Source organism: Coturnix japonica, chromosome 4 (assembly GCF_054131305.1).
Source record: "Coturnix japonica strain WE chromosome 4, WE-NBRP24, whole genome shotgun sequence".
Classification (NCBI taxonomy): Eukaryota; Metazoa; Chordata; class Aves; order Galliformes; family Phasianidae; genus Coturnix; species Coturnix japonica.
In genome coordinates, this window is record NC_140666.1 from 22,929,110 (window position 1) to 22,950,744 (window position 21,635).

At 37.1% G+C, this 21,635-nt stretch overlaps 1 protein-coding gene across 13 annotated transcripts in view; it reads left to right on the plus strand.

The window, feature by feature from the left end:
• The window catches only part of TENM1 (teneurin transmembrane protein 1), a 782,075-nt gene that overhangs the window by 632,835 nt on the left and 127,605 nt on the right, over positions 1-21,635 (plus strand). For all 13 annotated transcript variants that reach the window (XM_085546285.1, XM_085546289.1, XM_085546287.1 and 10 more), the window contains 2 exons: positions 3,879-4,119; positions 15,947-16,185. In XM_085546285.1, coding sequence (XP_085402411.1) covers positions 3,879-4,119; positions 15,947-16,185 — 480 coding nt within the window. The remainder of the gene's footprint in view (positions 1-3,878; positions 4,120-15,946; positions 16,186-21,635) is intronic.

A 21,635-nucleotide genomic window follows, 5' to 3' on the forward strand; every position in this document is an offset into this window, starting at 1 on the left:
TAAGAAAAAGTTACTGATAGGTTTGTAACTGAGTAGTACTGTATCCACAGAATAGAAACCCGCACTGACATCTCTGAGCATATGCTGCTATTCTGTTCATTAAATAATGACTTGCAAGCTAATTTTTACTCAGCTGAGGCATGTCTGGTAGAATAAAACATACCAATAAAAAATGAATTTAGGAACTGAAAAAAATATTAAAATATTTTGAAAGTACTGCAGGTTAGATGCAAACCTTTTAATGCTCATTACTTTTTAATATATTCTCCCTGATATACTTCACTGAGTAACAATGCAGGCCGTTGTAGTCTTGTCAGTGAATGGTAAAACTGTTCAATTACTCTCTCTTACTTCATGGATCTGAGAAGTATAGTGAGGTATGCTTCAAAATTTTTAGGAAAATGTTTTCCAAATTCCTGGCTTGTTTTAAAAAAATAATTGTTTTGGGTGGTGGTAGTTAGTTGATAAAGTTTCTTATTTCATTTTTTTACAAGGCTCTAAAGCAATTCTGCTGCATCTTCAAGATAATGAAGGCATTTTATCCTGACTTTTGGGAAAAGTAGATGTGAAGGCTTTTGTTGCCCATTGGTTTGTGCCACGGAACGGCTGGTCAGTTGCACTGGCCAGAAGGGCAGTGCACAGCCCAGCAAGGCCAAGGAAGGCAAGTTCCAAGTAGATGGCCTTTCCTCTTTAAGATCCTTTCCTCTTGCTGTAGAAAAGAAATGCTTGCTTACTAGAAGAGAAAAATATGAATTGTGGTGTCCCCTGAAGGAAAAATAAATAGCAGGAAAACTCAACAACTGGAAAGGAGCTGTTTAGGTCTGCACACTTCAACTGTAGGATACTGAGACTTATTATTCCACTGCCACAGAGCAGGTTGTTTTCAATATTGATTAAGGGCCATCCAAAGCGATGAGTCAGAATGATGAGTCAAAACTAAAGTTGAAGAAACATCCAGCGCAGAACCAGAACTCCTCCTATCAAGCTTAAAAGAAAGGAGGGTGAGTAGAAATCCTTGAAGTGAGGGTTCACCCTTTTTATAGCTGGCATCAATACAGCATTCTCTCCTTTAGAGTTTGGGAGTTGTCTCAAAAGAAAAAAAAAAATGAACAAATTAATATTCATTGAAGAATGAAAGAGAAATCCCTAAAAAAAGAGGAATGAAAAAAAATATTAAATGCAGTTTGTGGAGTGGATGGGCAATGTGTGAGTTAAAGCAGATCTGGTATTAACAGGGAAGTGCAAAGAGAGCAGAATGTCATGTTTATGCCTTTAGGTAACATAGAGTTCTAGACATGCTCTTGGAAATGAGAGAACTCTTTAAAAAATAATAGCAGTGTGAATTCAACTATTCTAAAGAACCCTTTCTGACTGAAATAAGGAAATAAATAAAAGATAAGTTCATGTGCAGGTGGGAACAGTACTACTTTGACAGGAAGTCCATCCATGAGGTCCAAGAGCACCTCTTCTGGCCTGCATGCTGCTCAGATGAGAATCTGATCTGTTGGATATTGTTGTAAATGGAAACTGAGCTGAAACCATGATTGTCGCAACGTTTTTAGATTAATTCAAACTTCTACTCTGTTAATAAACACATTGGAAACAATGTTATATTTGCAGATCATACATAAACATTTTTGTCTAAAAAATTTTAAAATCTAAACATTATTAGCAATCATTAAAAATAAAAGCAGGTGTTCTTGTGGATAGGTAGCATTATGCTGCATTAGGCTAAGTTAATTTCTGTACTGCTCTCATACACTGGAAACTTCGTGACTTTAGACAAATCAGTTTGTGTAGTTTCCCTTTTTAGGTATTTAAATGGTTTTCCATGAAATTATTTTACAAAGCCTGCTGTTTAGTCAGGGCCCTGCCGAATCGTGACTGTGCAGATTTAGATACAATGCTGTTTTATACTCCAAGAAACAATTTTTTGTGGTGTAAATATAAAGTTAATGAGATGTAGACTTAGTTTCAAGCAAAATAAAAATAACTTTGCTAAATTAGGGAGTCCGTAAAAGCTAATTGGAAACTCAGGCCAGATTCTCAGCTTGATGAATTCACAATGTTTTATTGAAGTGAAGGGCTAATGCAGAAGACCTGTCTTCAAATCACCAAAATACTTCAGAATGCAATGTGAGGTTTTCTTTGATGCAGTAGCTGCAGGAAGGGGTGACAAGTGTGATAATTAAAAAGGAATCCCCCAGGAAATCTGGTGCATTAATTTATCGTGAGAAATAGCACTGGTATATATTATGTACCCCACCAACAGAAATACTTTATGGTTCATAAAGCAGAACCAGCTTATTGCATGGAACAAACTAACCTATTAGTCAGCAAATGGTAGCTATTGTCAGAACAGGGGCAGTAAAAGAGGAAGAAAGGAACTTAAAGGTGTGTTGCTGTACTGATTCCACAGGTTTTTCCCATTTACCTAGAGAAGCAGTCACCTTGGATGCTCAACATTTACTGCATAGCTTTTGAAGTACTTTATAGCATCTATCTGTGTTTCCTGGCAGTAATTTTCTAACTGACAGGACAGTAGTAAGAGCATTGAATTGTTTGTCATGCAAATTGTAGTATGTATAGTAATCCTGCAAATCTTCTGTAGACTGGATACAAGATCGGGAAAGTCACTGATCAAATACTCAAGGATGCTGGACGTCAAATGATATGTCCAAAATTTCAGGAGCTTCAATTCTAGAATAGCAGGATACAGGATTTTCTGAGATTAATTATTATATGAAAGTGCCTTAGCAGCTTATTTCAGAGCTCCGGACTGTTGACTCCAGTGATTTAATTTACTGAGGCCTCCAATTTTCTAATATGCTTAGAAATGCTTTTCTGGTATATGCAAACTAATATTGCAGTGTAAACCCTAATGCAACTGTAAGAATGCTGCCTTGATAAAAGATCAATGAAATTAAAAGGATTAAGCCTGGGCCAAATCCGTGACAGCTTTGCTTACCACAGCATAGAGAAGCTTATGTGGAACACTAAACAACCTTCTTTCTCCAACTGGGGTAAATCGTGGCTGTCACAGAGAAAAAAGTGCTGTTTTTCTGCCAGCTACTCCAAGAAGGGAAGGGGCATGCTCTCATCCTTCACCTTGAAGACAAACTATGTCATAATTTCCAGAAAGCACATGCTGTAAATGGGTGGCAGCAGCAGTTCTTCACAGGGAATGCTTTCAGGTTCACATGGGTCAGGGCCACAAGCGTCCCCACACCATGCCCCTAACACCCATCACCACCTGCTCTGTGGTGGAACCCCTGAGCTGCCCTGCCCACCCGCCTTCAGCTTTTGCGGGTACGTGGTTCATTCAGACAGTCTGTGAGATGGCCTTCTTCTAGTAGTCATTTCACAATTGCAGTACCAGGGTAGGTGAAATGTATTGATGATATTTTATAGGAGGTATTTACTAGATGGTAGGAATTATTCTGTTATTTCTCTCTTGATATGAAGTGCTGGACTAATTCTTGTATTGTGTCTGTTTTTCACTGCTCTTCTTAGATGAGATTTAATTAGTTGATGTATTTGCAGCAATTCAGTGTCAATTTGATTTATTTATTTCCCCCAAAATCTTGGGACAAATTAAACAAATGTTATATCTTTTTTTTTTTCTTTTTTTTTTTTTCTTTTGTTGATCTAACTGCAGCACTGAAGACTGTGCCTGTATCTAATACTCTTCATTTCAGTAGAGTGTTATATCTTAAATTATTTCACATTGTTCTACCAGCTTACTGACACCTGAGTTAACATGATCAGTTGCACAATGCTCACAGTGCTTTAATCCCATTAAATCATATATCATCCTCATGCTCTCCCAGTGTTTTCCAAGCAGTAAGCCCCTGGGTTTTCTCCCTGTGTTGTTTCAGACATGCCGGGGAGCCCACACAACCAGTTCACATTCAGACCTCTCCCACCACCGCCTCCACCGCCACATGCGTGCACCTGCACCAGGAAACCACCACCAGCAGCCGACTCTCTGCAGAGGAGATCAATGACGACCCGCAGCCAGCCCAGCCCTGCTGCCCCAACACCCCCCACCAGCACACAGGATTCTGTGCATCTCCATAACAGCTGGGTCTTGAACAGCAACATACCACTGGAAACCAGGTATGGACCAATTTTGTAATCATCAGGTAGAAGTTTTGTTTAATTGTTGTTGTATGGCACTTCTGGTCTCAGTCAGTCTTCAAGCTTTGGCTTCCTGATGATCAAGCTTTGGCTTCCTGATGATAAGAAACAGTAGGAAATAAGATTAAAATAATATTTTCATCAAGGTGTATTTAAACTTTTTCTTTATACATGTAAAGAAACACATCTGATAATAGAGAATTTATACGGGTACAAGGCATGTGTGGAGCATGGAGAGCCTTATCTTTGGGAGCTAGGAGGAGAGTTCAATTTCAGGTTCAGTCACAATTCACGTAAATAATGTATTCTGAAAATAATGGAAAGCAAATACACTCTGTATCCAGCAAACATGTGAATCAGTACTCAACATTCTGCCTGCAGAAGTACACGAACTGCTGCTTCTGTCGTTTTGATCATATGTTTTTTTGTTCTCACTAAGTATTACCTAATTTGTTGGATTTCAGCAAATCTGTGTTTGCTGACTTGATACAGAACACAAACCCTTCATTTTCTACTCTCTTTTTCCACTTCACCGTGAGCAGAGCATCAAGAATTTTAGACTAGGGTTTCCTTTAGGTCTTGTAAAATGGCAGTTGGTGAAACACAGGTGAATCTCTGCTGATCAACTAATCTGATCAAGAGAATATAAGGTAATATGTAAAGAAGTGTTTTCTTGCTTATATACGTATATCCTATGTGTGTTGCCAATTATCACAATTATCACTGAGACCTGCAATTTTTCTTTTATAGAAAAAAGTTTTTATTTTATTACATAATTTTAGTGTACATCTTTAAGCAATTAACTGCTGCTAATCAGAAGTGTTAAATTCAGGTTTTTTTTCACTGAAAGGTTGTTAAGTTAGAATTGGGGAGTAAATTGATTCATTTTACAGTCAAACTTTCCTTATTTATCTTAAAGATAAATCACTAAAAAGAAAAAAAAATGAAAAAGGCTGGAAGCTTTCCTCCAAAATGAAACATAAGGAAAATTTCTCATCTCAGTGTCCTTCTTCAAAATAGAGTCTGAAAGACAAAGTTATTTTTCAAATGCTTATATTTGAAAATCCTTTCAAAATAGAAATTTGTCATTTAAATCATAGTCAAAAGAGAATATATTTATCTTATTGAACGAGAATAGTTCAGGAAAAAAAAGGCAATAAAGGAATAATAGTGAAGTAACATACATTGAAGATAATAAAAAATACAAGTTTCAAATATTAATACATCATTATCATTGAAATTCCATTGCTTTTTAAATGCACTTTAAAAAAATCAATATTCAAGAGATGGCTAGGATCAGAGCTTCTGCTTGCATAATCTTTATAAAGATAAATCTCTGTCTCTTGTGATGTAACAGGCTTATCTGTCCATACCTTCTGCTATGCGAAAGGTTTTTCCCTAGGCATTGTGTGCCAACTGAGTATCTTTTGGTTTCCTTCAATCAACACTTAAGTAGATCTTAATTAGCCTTTCTGCATCCCTGTTCACTATTTTCTCTTCAGACTTCCTTGCTGAGGAAAGTACTTTGCTGTTTTAAATCTTCTATTTTATTTTATTTTATTTTATTTTATTTTATTTTATTTTATTTTATTTTATTTTATTTTATTTTATTTTATTTTATTTTATTTTATTTTATTTTTTAACCTTTTACAGTTTTCATCCTTCTCATAAGTAGTGCTTACTACATTTTCTAGTGTAATTTCTTAGTACCTGCTTACAGCTAAGATCTCTAACTGAAAGTGCTATGCAGTGGACTAGGGATTCAGACTGGAATCTATACTGCTGGCTACCTTTTGGCAATTCACTCCCTCTGGGAATTTCCCACATTCCTGAGTTTCAGTGGTTGTTTCAGCTGTTCTTAGCGCGCTCTGTTAGCCATCTGCAGCCTCTCCTGTGAAGGTGTCTGAAAGGCATCTGAAAGGAGAATCTGCAAGACTGTTCACCAAGATGTATCTGCAGTTTGTGTGAGAACAAGTGACATAGTAGGGAAACGTTGTAATAAAGAATATACGTGGTCACTGTTTCACTGCTTTAGTCCACAGCCTAGCTTTAGAGAAGAAGAAAGGATAGCAGCTTGTTTTTTCCTGTCTTTAACAGAGAGTGATTCAGCTAGAATTGAATAAAAACATTGGCCTAATACCTGGATTCTCTTGCCTTCCTCCTGTACTGATGTTTATCTGTCCATTAGAAATAATCCTGTAAAATAAAGGGCAGCATGTCAACGGCAGCTGTATTTCTGTAGTAAGTCTTTAATAGTACAAAATCTACCTAATATCTGCATACTAATACAAGTAGATTTTTTTTTCCTAATTTGGAACATTTGCAATCAAAAAGAAGATTTAGAGACAGTAATTTATTCCCTGCTGTAATAACTGGGTGGAAATCAGAATGCACATGTTCAGCTTTTCTATTCAACCGTATCTCCTGTTAATCCATAAACAGCACATGTGTTTGCATGGTTTAGCTACAGCCACATAGTATTAGAGACTTTTCAGACAGAAAATGATTCCCTAAAACTAATTGTGTGACTCTAAATCCTGTTCACTTCTGCATACTCAGAAATTAGGCAAGTTTATGAGGCTTCTCATAATGTGTCGTATTTGTGTAAAAGAAAATAATGTGGTTCTGAAAACGTTTAACATTGGTGAGACTTGTTCAGCCTGGAGAAGAGAACGCTGCAAAGAGACCTCATTGGCAGGGGGGCTGAAACTTGATCCTTGGGTCCCTTCCAACCCAAATCATTCTATTATTCTGTGATTCTGTGATTAGAGATGTATTCTTATGCAGTTGGTCTTTGAAGCCTACTTCAGGCTGGAAGAGTGTCTAGGAAGGATATTTACTGTGATATGAGTTTGAAGAGGCTTTTTGTAAACTAAAACTTGGCTATATTTTTTATTTAAGAGGGCAATTTTGAAACACAGTTTTGTGGGTTCATCTACAAAACGTTCTTAGCAGCACCCAGCTTACTGGCCCAACTGTTTTCAAAGGAGAAGGGCAATGGCTTTTGCAGGCTCACACCATCCTTTGTCAAAGCCAAGAACAGTCCAGAGCTCTGCCACTGCCAAGTTCTCTGCCCTCCTGGTGGTGGATCTGACTCGAAGCAACCTAAGTGAAGGGAGGAATTAGGAAGACTTCAAGTCTTCCAGGTACAAGTCATAGAGTAGCTGAGAATGAAGTAATTGGAGAAAAACTGTACTGTAGCTGCAGAAGACATAACGGCTCTTTGTACCGGCAGACCATTGCACAGCCTTCAAATGTACATGTAGATTATGCCTATACGCATGCACACAATTGGAAAAACAACTTATCCATTATTAAAATGTCATATGAACATGCAGTGATTTTATTCTGTCACACAGAAAACTAATTTGTATTACGAGAAAAAGACTGAAAGACTTTTCTCACCACATAAAAACACAGGAAGCATTGATTCTCTTCTTCAGGATAATGTTATTGGGCTCTTAGATAAATTGATTTCTTCTGCTCCCCCAGAGTAAGTACTCGCAACCTATTGCCTGTTCTCTTCCTCTCCACTAAAATAATTGGTTTTTTGCAAGTTTCATAGATACTTTGCTCTAATGTTTCAAATCTTATGATTTACATTGTCATCATCTCTGACAGCCCCATCTGAACACAGCTTACTGCTTTTTATGGAATATGTATTAAATCCTGACAATTCAAAGGAGTGTTTTTTCATTTTCTCCATGCTCCATTAGTTGGCTCAGTGTTTGTTTTCATAAATCTCTCATTTTTCCATTTTTTTCATTTCTGTTTTATTTTCAGTTCAGTTAAATTCCAAAAGAATAAAACTGTTAACATCAAAGATGTGTTATTAGCTTACAGTACCTCAGATGCTCCCTATAGCATGTTACAGACCCCCCATAGATGAACATGCTTATTTTGAGCCAAGTTTTATATTTGAATTACTTAAGCATTTGAATTATTTTCTGTCTACATATTGAAAATCACTTTGTTTTTCAGTGTGTTCATTTTTACTCCTGTATCATGCGTTAGTATTTTACATATATGCTCGTCCCATTCTTTTTTTAAATCACATTTTTTTCTAGTTCCTATAACCCATTTAGCAGTGTTGGCAGTAAGGTTAATGCTGTGCTGAATGGACTGAAATCTCCCTTCAATGCACTGGCAATGAGCCAAGCACTGTGAAAAAGACAGCTTAATTTAAGCAATCTTATCACCGCGGTAATAGCTCCTCTAAAGGGACAGTAAGGTACCAGACCATGAACCTGAGATTCAATTATCATTAATTTATATAAAACTTAGAAATACTAGAATAAGAGGAGAAGTATTTGGGGTTCGAGGCAGTTGTGATTTTGCAGCAGTATTTCAGAGCCCTGAAGTTTGGTTGTGACTCCAAACACGGACATTTTGAGAGTCTTAGAGTTTTAAGTTTATTGAGCTCCTTGTGTAGCTGGTATCATTCTTTTATATATGATGTATTTATGTGTGGTGCATGTTTAAGGCTCTGGGTTTCTGTTTTCCTAAAAAGGTCATCTTGTTTGTGATGCTTTGTAGAGTAGGGGAGATCTTAGCAACTATCACTTAGCAAGGGAGACATCCGGTGCTATGGTTTTCCCTTGTTCTTTTTTAATCAAACTCATGCTCTTCAAAAATACATTGATAGCCTTTCCAATTGCAGAAACCTTTACATACTCCCTTTCTGTTTAGGCTGTAGTAATGCTGAAAGCAGGAATCATTACAGAAAAATGCATATATAGGAATACCCAAAGGAACATTTCAGAGTGAGCCATTGAAAATTTGTTCCTGTGAATCCAGCCCACAGTGAGGAGATGCAGAAAATAATTCTGTGCCTTCTTTGTTTTGCAGTTCAAGTTTTCCATAGTGAACAGAATGGCTTTTATAGCTCCCAAAGCACACAGGTGTTGGTGATCGTAAACCACCAAGCAGTGAGACAATTATTATTTGAACAGTACAATTCATTAAAAACCTGTTTGTGAATGGAGCCTTCCCCTAGGTTAAATGACCATCCTCGTGGTTATTCCAAAAATATATATGCAGGGAGCTTCATTTATGATTCTTCCGATATTCTTTGGTATTTGCTATTTTGATGTATCTCTTGTAATTTGTCATTTTCTACCTAATTAAACAATAAATCTAACCAGTCAAGAGACTGATCTTATTAAAAACCAACATGTGGCAAGGGGTTTAAATCCAGTCCAACTCCCATGTGTTTTCACAATGCAGAAGATCTAAAAAATATTTAAGACTTCTGAACTGTAAAAGATGAATTGAAAAGAGTAAATATGACAATGAACTTAAAATAAAAGCTGTAAATATGACCTGAACTTTAATAATGCACGAATGGAACCATTCTTTATAGAAATAAAAATGTAAACATTTGTCAGCTACAATGAATTATAATTTTAATGTCAGCAGCTATGGCACTTGAGGGTCCTTTAGAAAAATTTGAGATCTAGTCGCTTTAGTCAATGTGGCAATTGCTCATGTACTCTCCTGTAATGTTTATTTGGGAAAAGCTATGGTTTAGATTTCCCTGGAACAACTTGATCGTATATGTATATGTAAGTGGTTTTATGCTGCCTTAATGTAGTAACTTGAGCTGTCATGCTGCATATAGTCTATGCTCATTATCTTGAATAATGGAAGATTATATAAAGTAATAAATAAAAGTAAAGATGTGTTGTTATTTTATGGCCACCAATAAGCAAGAGTACCTGTTATCTTTCTATAAAACATAGTATTTTCATTTGCAAAAGCAGAAAGGGACTAGAGTATAAATCTGGAAGGAGAAAAAGAATTCCAGATTAATACAACAGGTCTAAGCTGATTTGGAGACTTTGTAGCAGAAAGAGTTACAGAGATACAGAACAGCCTATCATTTTATTGTGAAAGAAACATAGATATGTGGAATGTTATTGCCCTGAAATGTGTATCTATTCCCTGCCTTGCTACTTGCTACTAGGAAATCTGTTTTGGATAACTGGATAGCATTTACCATAGGAAATATGATACACATCAAGTAAGAAGAGTTGATAGCATGATTTGTCACTGTAGATTTACACCTTGGCTTTTGACCATACAGACATTTGGACATAGACTCAGATGTTGTATTAAATTCAGGTGAAATGTTTACAAACACTTATAGGAGGAAATTCATGGCAAAGAGAACCATGGGTGCCTGTCTACTTTAGTTACCTCATATCCTTTTCTTTTGGTCTAAGTCATACTTTTAATCACACGTTATAAGGGGAAAAAAATACAATATTTTTATCCTTCTCACTTCCTGGTTTCAAAGTACTCTGCAAATATTGCATACTATTCTTTACAGAAAATATGCAAATATGTATTTATAAATCCTGTATTTATATAATTATTGTCCCAGATTTCTGCCAGGGACTTCAAAGTCTCATCACATGTTTTGCAGAGCTGACTCGCCTACAGCAACAACAGGCAAGTGAGTCAGCACCGTGTCAGTTGTGCTGTACTGAAGTGCTAAGTAAGGGACACAGACTTCACATCCTTTTGCAATCAGTGTCACAGGGCAAGGTTTTCAAACACTGGGTAAACTAAACAGTGGTGAATAAAGGGGAACAACTCTACATGAATGATTAAAAACCAAGCCCTGCTCAAAGAGGAAATTTTAACAAAGCAGTTGTACTCTCAAAGACAAATCTCTTCTGTCCCACTGGGATTCAAAAGTATTTCAATTATACACATAAGAGTAGAATGATGAAATAAATTAGATAAATACTGTTCATGGTAATTTCCCTCTTTTTTGACCCAGGAACTTTGTTTCTCCTTCTGTTCTTGTACACAGAAAAATAAAACAGGCATAGCATTGAACCAGATAAAATTATGGGTCAGATTTTATCTATAAGTCATATAATATAATTCCCATACTGTTTTGCTGGGTTGATTTTAAAGAAGCCAGGATGATTATTGTATCTTTCTGTGTTAAGTAAATGTGTTGTTTGTATACTATATGCTTCCCTTAGCATAGCTGTCACGTCTTTATACTACTCTTAGCTATATATGGGAGATAAAGGAATGATTTACATCAGATGTTCATATTCTGATCATCATATATGTTGAGAAGTTTCCTCTTTTTTTCCTCTACCATTTTTGGCATGGAATACAATAGATAGAAAATGAGTAAAGAGCAAGATTCTGCTTCTTTGCAGTGCCACAGGATATACTTGTCTAGAAGAGTCAGGTAGTAATGGGTTTGTTTGGTATTTGCTGAAGGGGCAAATGTTTCAGTTCCAAATCCCTTTTGATACCAACTTCACACAATTTTTCATTTCAACAAAAATCAGAATTTCTCATATATATCAACAGCTATGCCTCCAAAAAATTCCACTTGCACTTCTTCTGGCATCTAAATCAAAGGTACTGTGCTTGCCTCTTTAAGCATTGATACAGAGGTTATGTATATAAGATAACTGAATATGACTATAGAACATAGTCAAAAAGATGTTGAAAAAATTTACATGATCCAACAGAAGATGACTTAGCTTTCCTACCACTACTTAGTTATGCAGCAACCTTTATTATGTTTTTCATAAATGCTTCTTTAATATGTAATGCATACAGGTACAAATGTGTATCTATTCAGTTTAATCAGGAGAAAAGCAGACTGATTTTTTTGGCCAAGATATTGCAAGGTTTCTTGCATTTTGGTTTGTCTTAACTCCTGCAGCTGTTCAAGTCTGCATTTGTTCTTCATTTCTTCTCTTTCAAATGTAATTGTTAATGAAAATGAAAGAAAGAATGTTACAGGTACAAATGAAGGTGAATTTCTAGGCCCTGAATTGCTAGGGATAGGACAAATGTATAGAACTTAGAGAAGTGGCATCAAGCCCTTGATGCAGTTGAGGGACAGCACTGCAGTACTGGGATATAAAAATATTTTCTCAGAATTTAGTTAAGGAATTCTGTGTGGGATTTATCTGCTTTCTGCAATAGCATTACCACCCCATGAATTCACGTGGGATATTGCTTCATGTGTAGCTCTTGGAGGACCCACATTACCAGGTAAGAAGCTCGAAATAAATAATATATAACAAAACAACTAGATAGAGAACAGTGTAAAGAAATAAATAAACAATTTCCATTCTCTAACATTCTCCTAGCTGAGAATTCATCATTTTTCTATGAGCTGCGCTCTCAGAATTCTATGCCATTTTGTTTAAGGTCTAACAAGAGGACTTAGATGTTGCTTCCTTCCAGAAAGCAGGCTGTCCTGTGAGCATCAGGACTGAGAAGCCGCGTGTTACCTGAGCTACCCAGTAGCGCCCTTCCATCCCTCCCCCTCTCTCCTACACATGTCAAAGCAGCAGTTCGGCTCCAGCTGTTACCAGCTGCTGCCTCTCCTGCTTCAGAAACCACAGCAGCAAAGAACTGAGTTTTCAGACAGCTGGGGCTTTGGTACCAGATCAAGTTGTTGACTTTTATGAGTTTGATATAATCTTCCTGTTATTTTTGATTGAAAGAGTTCAAGGATTGGATGCTTTATATTTGGGGAGATGAACAAATGGACAGACAGGTGAACAGGCATAGTGTTTGTGAAGTGACTTTAGTTAGTGAATGGATGCAGATTATATCTTGTATTTCTCTTCTTATGAGAATATTGGTTTTAAAAGTTTTCGATGTTTTTGTGAAATTTTAGAACTTCCCCACTTAAAACAAGTGATAATGTAATATGTTCTTTGAGTTCTCTGGGTTTTTTCTTGTTTTCAGCCGTTAAAAAATAATAATAATTTAAAAAGCTTTATCTTTTCTCTTTGATTGAATATTAAAGCACATGCCAGGCTGCAGTCACATATAAACTTTTGAACTGCAGTTTTTATTATTTTGTTCCTCAGAGGGAGCCTGATTTTATGAAATTGATAGCAACAGTTTAGCGTGTCTTAACAACCTTTGGGAGCAGCAATGTGCTTGGACAGATGAGGAGCCATCTGAGTTTATGAGAACATAGTTGCAGTCTAACTTTGGACATTTGTCTTTGTGCCACCAGTGTTTCTCATATTCTGTCAAAGTGTCTTTGGGCACTCAATAAACTCTCTCTCAAAAAAAGCAATGCATAAACAATTGTGATTTTTAACATTTTCTCAACAGTGTTTCACTGGTTGCTCACTTTTGACCATAATCACAGTTTTATTTGAACAAGTTAGAGCTATATAAGTGCTCCTCTATGTCTCTGTAGTCATCTGTCTACAAGGGTATGAGCAGGATCCAGCATCTGTCTGCTCTTCTGCTATTGAAGAAACCCATCTGCACACCAATATTTTACCATTAGACTATGAAGCCAAATTTTAAATCCTTTGCAAAAGAATGAAAATGTTCCTGCCTATCAATTGCAGCCTATTAGAGGAGTAATAATAACTTAATAATTTCATAGCTTCTGGTTCAGCATTTCCTTTCCTTTACTGCTGATACCTCTCAGCTGTGCACCTTAAAGATCAATCAGTGCTGCCAAATCTGACAATTTTGCAGTAATTTCCCCAAAAAAATAAGGAAAAAATATCAAATAAGTAAATTTCCTTAGGTATATAAATTACTACTAACTAATTAATATGTGTAATCTTTATGTGTATATGATGTTATTTACATATGTGTATGTATTATATATGTATGTGCATGGTATAATAACACATTTCTTACTTTATATGATGAGTCAACTCTCTAGAATATCACTAGGAACTTTGAATTTTGCTGCAGTGTTCTTGCCCACTGCAAGTCCATGTGATTATGTATCTTGTAAGTTCTGACTAAAAAGAAAGACCTCATGTACTTGCAAAAGCCTTCATGTGTGACAATGAAGCATGGGAACCAAAATAACCGACTGTATTCTGATGGTGTGATAGGAGCAAAACAGTATTGCATAGTCTTGCAAACAATGGTGTTATTTCTTGGGATTTATTATGCTCCTATATTTGAATTTAGAGTTTTTGAACTCAAATGCTCAATATAGACAGCATTACCATGTTCAGAGCATTACCATCTACAACTACAGAAAAGAAAGAAATTAGAATTAGCCTTGTATAATTTCTGGATGCTGTGCTCCATGAAGTTCAGTTGTCCTTTTGTTGCCTGAGTGCTGCTTGCTTGTGCAAAAAGTATGAAGCAAGAATGACTGGTACCCAGTGCAAGTAACACAAAATTTCCTTCTTGTGGTGCATCATAGGAAGCCTGACATACAGGTACTGCGAGTGCAAGCTAGATACTATCCTTGTTTACTTTCTTTTTTTTGTGCAATTGCCTGAACAACAGGCTTTTTACCAGATGCGACTGCTCTGCAGTATCTTTTTATTTTCTATAAACTGGTATGTTGGAGAATCATAACCTTTATTTCAAAATGTTATAATGGAAATACATAATATCATACTCACTACACCTTTTCAGTACTCGCTACACCTTTTTAGCAATTACCTTTTCAGGAACATGTATTTACAATATTCTTGAAGTCAAATGTCATATTATAATAATCTTTCATACTCTGTGAGTGCATGATCCCATGTATTTCACACTGTGAATACAGCACTGGGCGGACTCTGGACCAGTCAAGTGCTGGCCAGCTATCTCAAGCTGAGAGGTGTGCCTGGGGCTGTTGCCTTGCAGACATCCCAGTGCTTGATGCCAGTCCTTCTGTTCTGGCACACACAAGTCACGGTACCTGGTTATACAGAAGGGCTACAGAGACCCAGGCTGAAGCAGCGCCTCAGGGGCAGTACTTGTTATGCCAGCTGTGTCATGTCACTGCCTCTTCACTTCTCACCTCTGCTTGGGGCAGTGAGCTGAGATAACACACACCCAAAGCAGCTTGGAGAATGGCAGGAGACCTGGATGTGCCCCTGTCAGAAAAGAGTGCATGTAAGGAATGAAAGACCAAAGAACATTATTGGTGTTTTCAAAGGAATATTTGGTTTGATCAGTCCTAATTTTGTCCCTTTCTGCCACAATTTCAGAGTGCACAGAACTCTGAAACCCTGAATGCCATCCACGTTCCTACAGGAAACCACTCTGTATTTCTGTACCAGCCTCCACGCTGTGCAGCCCATTTCTGTACCTTGTTCTTTGTGCTAATGTAGATGCTCACTGTTTTGTCTTGAAGTCAATCAGTCCTCCAGTCTTCTCTGAAATTGGTCTCCAAATGAATTCGTTCTTAGCTTGATGAGAGTCGCCATAATAAGCAAAAACGTTTGATGAAAAACTGCTCTCAGAACAGCTCAGTTGAGAATACTAGAGAAATTGTACTTACTTACAGACAAAATACTTTCAGAATTTATTGTAGTTCTGATTTTCTACTAAGTAGACTCTTATGTCTTTTTTCTTTTTCTTTTTTTTTTTTTTTTTAATGACTGTATTCTGGAGAGAATCCACAATAAAAGAAAATACTCAAAGTGGGGGTGGCTTTTCCCTTTCTGCCTGCTCCTGGGGAGACGAGCACAGCTGGCTGTGTGTCTGCAGGCAGAGCAGGTGCTGCAAGCCAAGTCCCCATCCCAAGCACAGCTGTGCCAAAGGCATGGGGCTGACACCTCCAGCTGCCCCACCCCTTTGCTCCTAGGCTGGCAGTTTAGGAGCTGTTCATCTTGTTTCTGTTGAAAAGCTGCCAGAAATCTTGCTGTTTGGTTAAAAAGTCATATATGCTTCTAGAACAGAGAATGTTGAAATATACCTTTTCCTGATTTTTGTATTTTCTGTAGATGTATGCACTATTTATCATGCAATGCTTAATAGTGCCTTTTGCTCCTTACGGCACAAACTGGTTTTTACAATGTGGTTCTTTGTCTTCTTTTTGTAGGCATTTCCTATTTAAACATGGATCGGGGTCTTCAGCAATCTTCAGTGCAGCCAGTCAGAACTATCCTTTAACATCCAATACTGTTTACTCTCCACCTCCTAGGCCTCTTCCTAGAAATACCTTTTCTAGACCTGCCTTCACTTTTAGCAAACCTTACAGGTGTTGCAACTGGAAGTGCACTGCTCTGAGTGCTACTGCCATTACAGTTACGCTGGCGTTGTTGCTGGCCTATGTTATCGGTAAGCCTCTCTTTCTTTTCTATGCTGAGTTAGTCATTACCTTTTCTGCTCTGCTGTCATGCTTGCTTTTACCTTGATACAAATTGTGTTTTACTAATAATGTTTGCTGTGGGATGCTTTGTGAATTCTGGCAAGCAAAATGCCAGGTTGGTCAGAGGTTGAACACACAATTCTTGTTAACTTACTACATTGTTAACGTCATTACTGCCTAATTCAGAAAGAAATACAATCCAGGATGACATATTTATACCAACAGAGATCTCCTACTGATTTAATTGCTGTGATATTTTTCTTAAACATCTGATTTTCATCTAAAGGCTTACAACATTGTTACTCTTAAATGTTTATTCTGAACAGATATCTGTAACTCTAAACAGAAATTTGGTTTGCTACTGTATTTCTTTTCTTCAATCTGATCTGTTGAAATCTTTCCAATTTTCCCCTTCATACTTATTTCATTGACTAACCTTGCAACTAGCTCTAAAATGATGTAGTGTTTTAAACAATCATTTCCACATATTTTCTGCAGTGTATTTTTGTATTGTATTTATGTTTGAGAAAAATATGATGTAGATTGAAGGACACTTACTTAATTTCAAACTCATTTTTGGTAAGTAACTAACTTTGCAATTTTGTTGGTGTGATAGATTGGCAGCATTTATCACTGTAGCTAGAAACTCCTTTTTTATTTTTTGGAGGTGGGCTTGGAGTCAGTGTGATTAAAATCATACACAAGAGATAAATGTTTTCTTTTCACTATGACACTGTTTATAATGTTTTTTCACTCTGAATTTAAAATATCATAAAAGGTTCATTTTATTGAATGTTTCAAGGTGAGCAGAAGCCAGAGCATCCCCACTGTTTTATTGTGTGTGTGGGAACAGTTCTGAGTTTGCCCAGAAGCTGATACTTGGTAAAAGTGATACAGATATTGAGATACAGCTCCATGCAGAAAAGCAGCCATTGACTTTCTGCATTCCCTCCATAAGCATCTCCATGATAAAAATGATGACGATGAAAATTCCAGCCACTTCCATTTCCCACTGTATCTTTTGTCCCCTAGTGACAAAGTTCTTGTTGTTCTCGGTGAGCTGCTCATCAGGATGGGGTTTCTTTCTGACATCCTGATCTAATGCAGATGGGAAAGCAGATTTGATTGTTTCTGGTGTATGATTATTTGAAAGCACCTGAGGATCTAGTAAGCTACATTAATTGCAGATTTACATAACAGCTGGTGAACATATGCCCTTGGTTAGGACTGGCTGTATAATTTTTGCAGCCTCATCTGCTTGCTACATATATATACCAACACTGCTTCTGTTTTATCTGAAGCACTCTAAGTTTCATCCCTGCTTAGATTTCAGTCTCTGCCACTGAACAGATTTAACTTTCTTGAGGTGTTCTGTTGAAAGTCATTAGCCTGAGAAGGCTGTAAGTGCTCAGTATCACTAGGATGTTAAAGACTCCAAATGAACTGCCTGTAGACGTGCCTGTCTTTCTCTTAACTTTGTAGCATAAAAGTATAATGTGTTGATTTAGGCAGAACTGGGTAAAATTAATGTACCTTTGAATTGCGTATAAATTATTGGTATTTCTAGTTATATTTTAGACATAAAAATGCAATTAGAAAAACCTGACTTGGAATTAAGGTAAAAAAAACTGGCATACTTACAATAGGAGTCCTGCTTTCTACACATTGCAGCCTGGAGGACCAAAAATTCTCTGAACCAGAAATTCTAACTTAAAAGATTTTCCAAAATGCGGTTATTTGCTCTTATTTTCACCAGGATTTTTTAAGTTGCATAAGTTTATCCTGTAAATTTTGATGCTAGCTTATTTATTCAAATTAATATTCCGCTGCCCATTTCTGGTTGGTATATTTAAATGTGTTCATGATCTGTCCTTAATTCTTTCCATTTGATTAGGTATGGATACGAAATGTTTTCAAAGTTCAGTTGTTATGTAGGGTTTCATATTTTGCATTCCACATTAAGAATTTAAATGTGACTGCTTTATATGAGAGTAGGTGAGTATATGGAATCAGACAGCATGTAACCTGTGAGGTTAAAATTTGCTGCAGTGGGTGCCTTTTCTTTGCTCGCTATTCTTGACTCTGGGTTGGCTCCCTGAGCCCTTGCTTCAGAAGGATTTCCTTCAAGTCATAGGGAGATGGAGATGAGCAATGGCTACAGACTTGGGGCCAAATTGTACAGAAGAACTCATAGTAAACCCAGGGTCAGATGTACTTGGGATCAACTCCTTTGTTGGTACTGGAAGAGTAAGACAAATTTATTTTCAACATTATGCTTTATGGTAAGATTGCACTAAACTATGATGAGCTGCAGTTTCAAACCAACTGAACGTAGATCAAAATTTAAGATTGAGATTTTTCTTCCCCTTATCAACTTAAATGTGCTTTCTCCAATACCTCTCACCACTATTAGATGCCAGAGCTTCATGTTACTGTGAAAACCAAACTCAGATCTCAGCCTCAAGTTGAAATGTTCCCAAAGTCATGGAAAATCCAGAGCTTCTTCTAGCCCAAAAATCTGCAAGTAACTCTTGTAGTTGTGAAGAACTGAGACCTGTGCAGACCAACATTCTCTGAGCTGTGATGTCCAGTCAAAAGACGAAGTATCAGAGTACTTTTTCTCTTCTATTTTTCAACCTTTCCCCATTATCAGTGAGACTCAGAAGAGAAGCTGTCTCCTGAGAACAAATACTTCTTCTGCATTTCCTCTCTTTTGAAGTACTAGTCAGGTTGGAAAAACAAATCTCTCTGTTTCCATTGGTGCCCTATAAATCAGCATGCTTACTGTTTGGTCCTTGCTAAAACAAATCCGGCTGCTCTGTGGACAGTAAGAAAATTACATATGGAACCTCGTAACTGGTTGTACAACAACTGATTTGTTGAAAAATTCTAAGCAGAATATTTAGTATATCAAATGAAAACCACTGTCACTTCAGCAGCAGTAATTTCCGTAAATAAGTTTTAAAGTCATAGTAGTTACTGCAAAAAAATGCCCATTTCATACAGCAGTGTTTGGTCTCTATAAATGTCTTAAATTATATTCTACCGAATGAAGGTTTTAAAGCATTGTTTTAATTTTTTCTCCTATAATTTCATATATTTTGGCAACTTCAATGCACTCATGCCAATTTCTCTGCCATCAGCTGTTTCAATCAACACAGCTGGATTCGTGTCACTAGTGTGGGCTCAGGTACTCCTGCTGATGGCACTTTGCAAAGGGGTGGGAAAGAAAACTGGGTTTTCTTAAGTAGCATTGGGAAATACTTTTCAAATAGCTTTCAGATCTGGTGAGTAAGGTGAGAGCTAACAAACTCTGTGCACATATTGGTGGCCAAAGACTAGAAATAGATTCCTAATTATCAGATGAAAAATGAGACCATCTCTGTGTGATTCAATGCAGTTAATAGTCTCTCTGTTCATCTATTGGTCTGTGTTGGTATAAACATATAAAATATGTTAACCTTTTGGGGGTGATATACTAAATGCCCTCTTTTTTCAGTTTCATTGTAATAAAAGCCTAAGCAGCCATCATTAATTAAAGAAGAAAAACAAGCAAAATTTAATAACATACAAGGCAAATGCAAGAGACAGATAGAATAATGATAGCACTATTTTTCTGTAGTTTTCAGTACCCAGCCTTTTTTTTTTTTTTTTTTTTTTTAAGACAATACAATATTTATGATGTGACTGATCATCTAGTCAGCTATTTTTAGCTCATTATTAAATAGGAATTTTCTTCCATGATACCTTCCGTTTTTATCAGCAGATGATTTGGACTTGCAAATCACTGTTCCTATTGATTAAAGGCGCTGAACTCCTACGGTTCCCATTGATTTCAGCAGAAGATGCAAATATTCTGTGCCTCTGAAAATTGGATCCCATGTTCTTAGATGTAACCATCCCTGACTTCAAAATGACTATTTTATATACAAATGAATTCTCAAGTATGAGTATGAAGTTGTCCCTATTCCTTGTGATATTATCTCTGAGGATGCGCTGAAGATGTGTGTTGGATCTTAAATTATATTCCTACAGAGGGTGAGGAAATTAAAACCTCTTGTGTTTGTTGTTGTTTCCTACCACTTCTTGCACTGTGCAAGGCAGAGTGATGGCTTCAGGACTGGGAAAAGCTAGACCAAATTTTGAGCATACACGTATCTCAATTGATAATATTGGTTGCGTAGCTTTATACAATATAAATGAGTGTGTAAGATATAAATCCTTAATGTTGAGGGCTAGAAATAATGCAGGTAAGGCTCAAGGGGCTAATGCGTTGATTTTACACTGAAACATGCCATGGTATTGTGTATACTGCTGAATGCTTCAGGTGTGAGTAAAAGCCATGATGCAAATGTGCAACTTTGTAATGCTGCTGAACTCATTGGTGAGATTACTCTGGCTGAGACAGGTCCATCAGGGTTTTGCAGCTGGAAACCATGGCCTATGCTCTCTCTAAGCCTGCATCCTGCTGATGAGCCTGATAATGTCACAAATCTTCAAGTACACCAAGGAGGAAGCCTGACAGCATTGTGCTATTGTCTAAGATTAGGATTTGTTTTTACCTAAGACTAATGGATGGTTTAGTAATGAAAAGTGAAACCAGAATGGTCATTGTATCTCTGAATATGAGGATTGCGGGAGAGGGGTCTATTCTTGTTCTCAGGTATAAAAATATGTTGTGGATAAAGAGAAGGCTGCTCGAGAATGAGGAGAATGCCTGAGAGTTAGGAGCAACTGTGCGGAAAAATCCTCATCTCCTGAAAAGATATTTCTTTGGTTCAAAACGATATTAATAGTCTCAAATTTTCAGATTTGTATAGAGCAGAACGACACTAGCATTTTAGTTACAAAATGGACTTGCAAAGGAGCTCCCATTATGTAGGCCAGAATATCAGAACTCTCGTTCTGACTCTTATTTGTATTCAGGTATTTTCAAATCAATCCACCTTTACAGTGCCCAGCTGCAGTTGGAGAAGTGATGCACCATGTGGCTTCATGCCATGGTGAAATCCAGTTTTATAAGCAGAACTTGCTCGCAGTTACAGAAAATAAGTAGTTTTCTGGCACTCGGTCAGAGCAGGTGCAGAAAGAGTAGTCAGCTGCTGAGATACATTCTACTACAGCTCTTCAGAGGACTAGGCTTCAGGAGGATGATCTACTGAGATTTTCCAGAATAACTGGAAACAGAGCAGAAAGCTAAACAAAAGCCTTTAGTGGAGGTCAGCAATTTGGAGAGGCTTCACGTATGCAGGATTTTTGTCCTCTGAAGTTTGTCTTGGGGACTGATAAGTACTTATTGCTCAGGACTTTTCTGACATCTCTTCACTACGGAGAGCCTGTTTTGCACTGCAGCCAAGGCTCCTATTCATATTCTGCCAAACGTGTAGCAGAGGAGTTGACAAGCTGTGCTTACACAGAA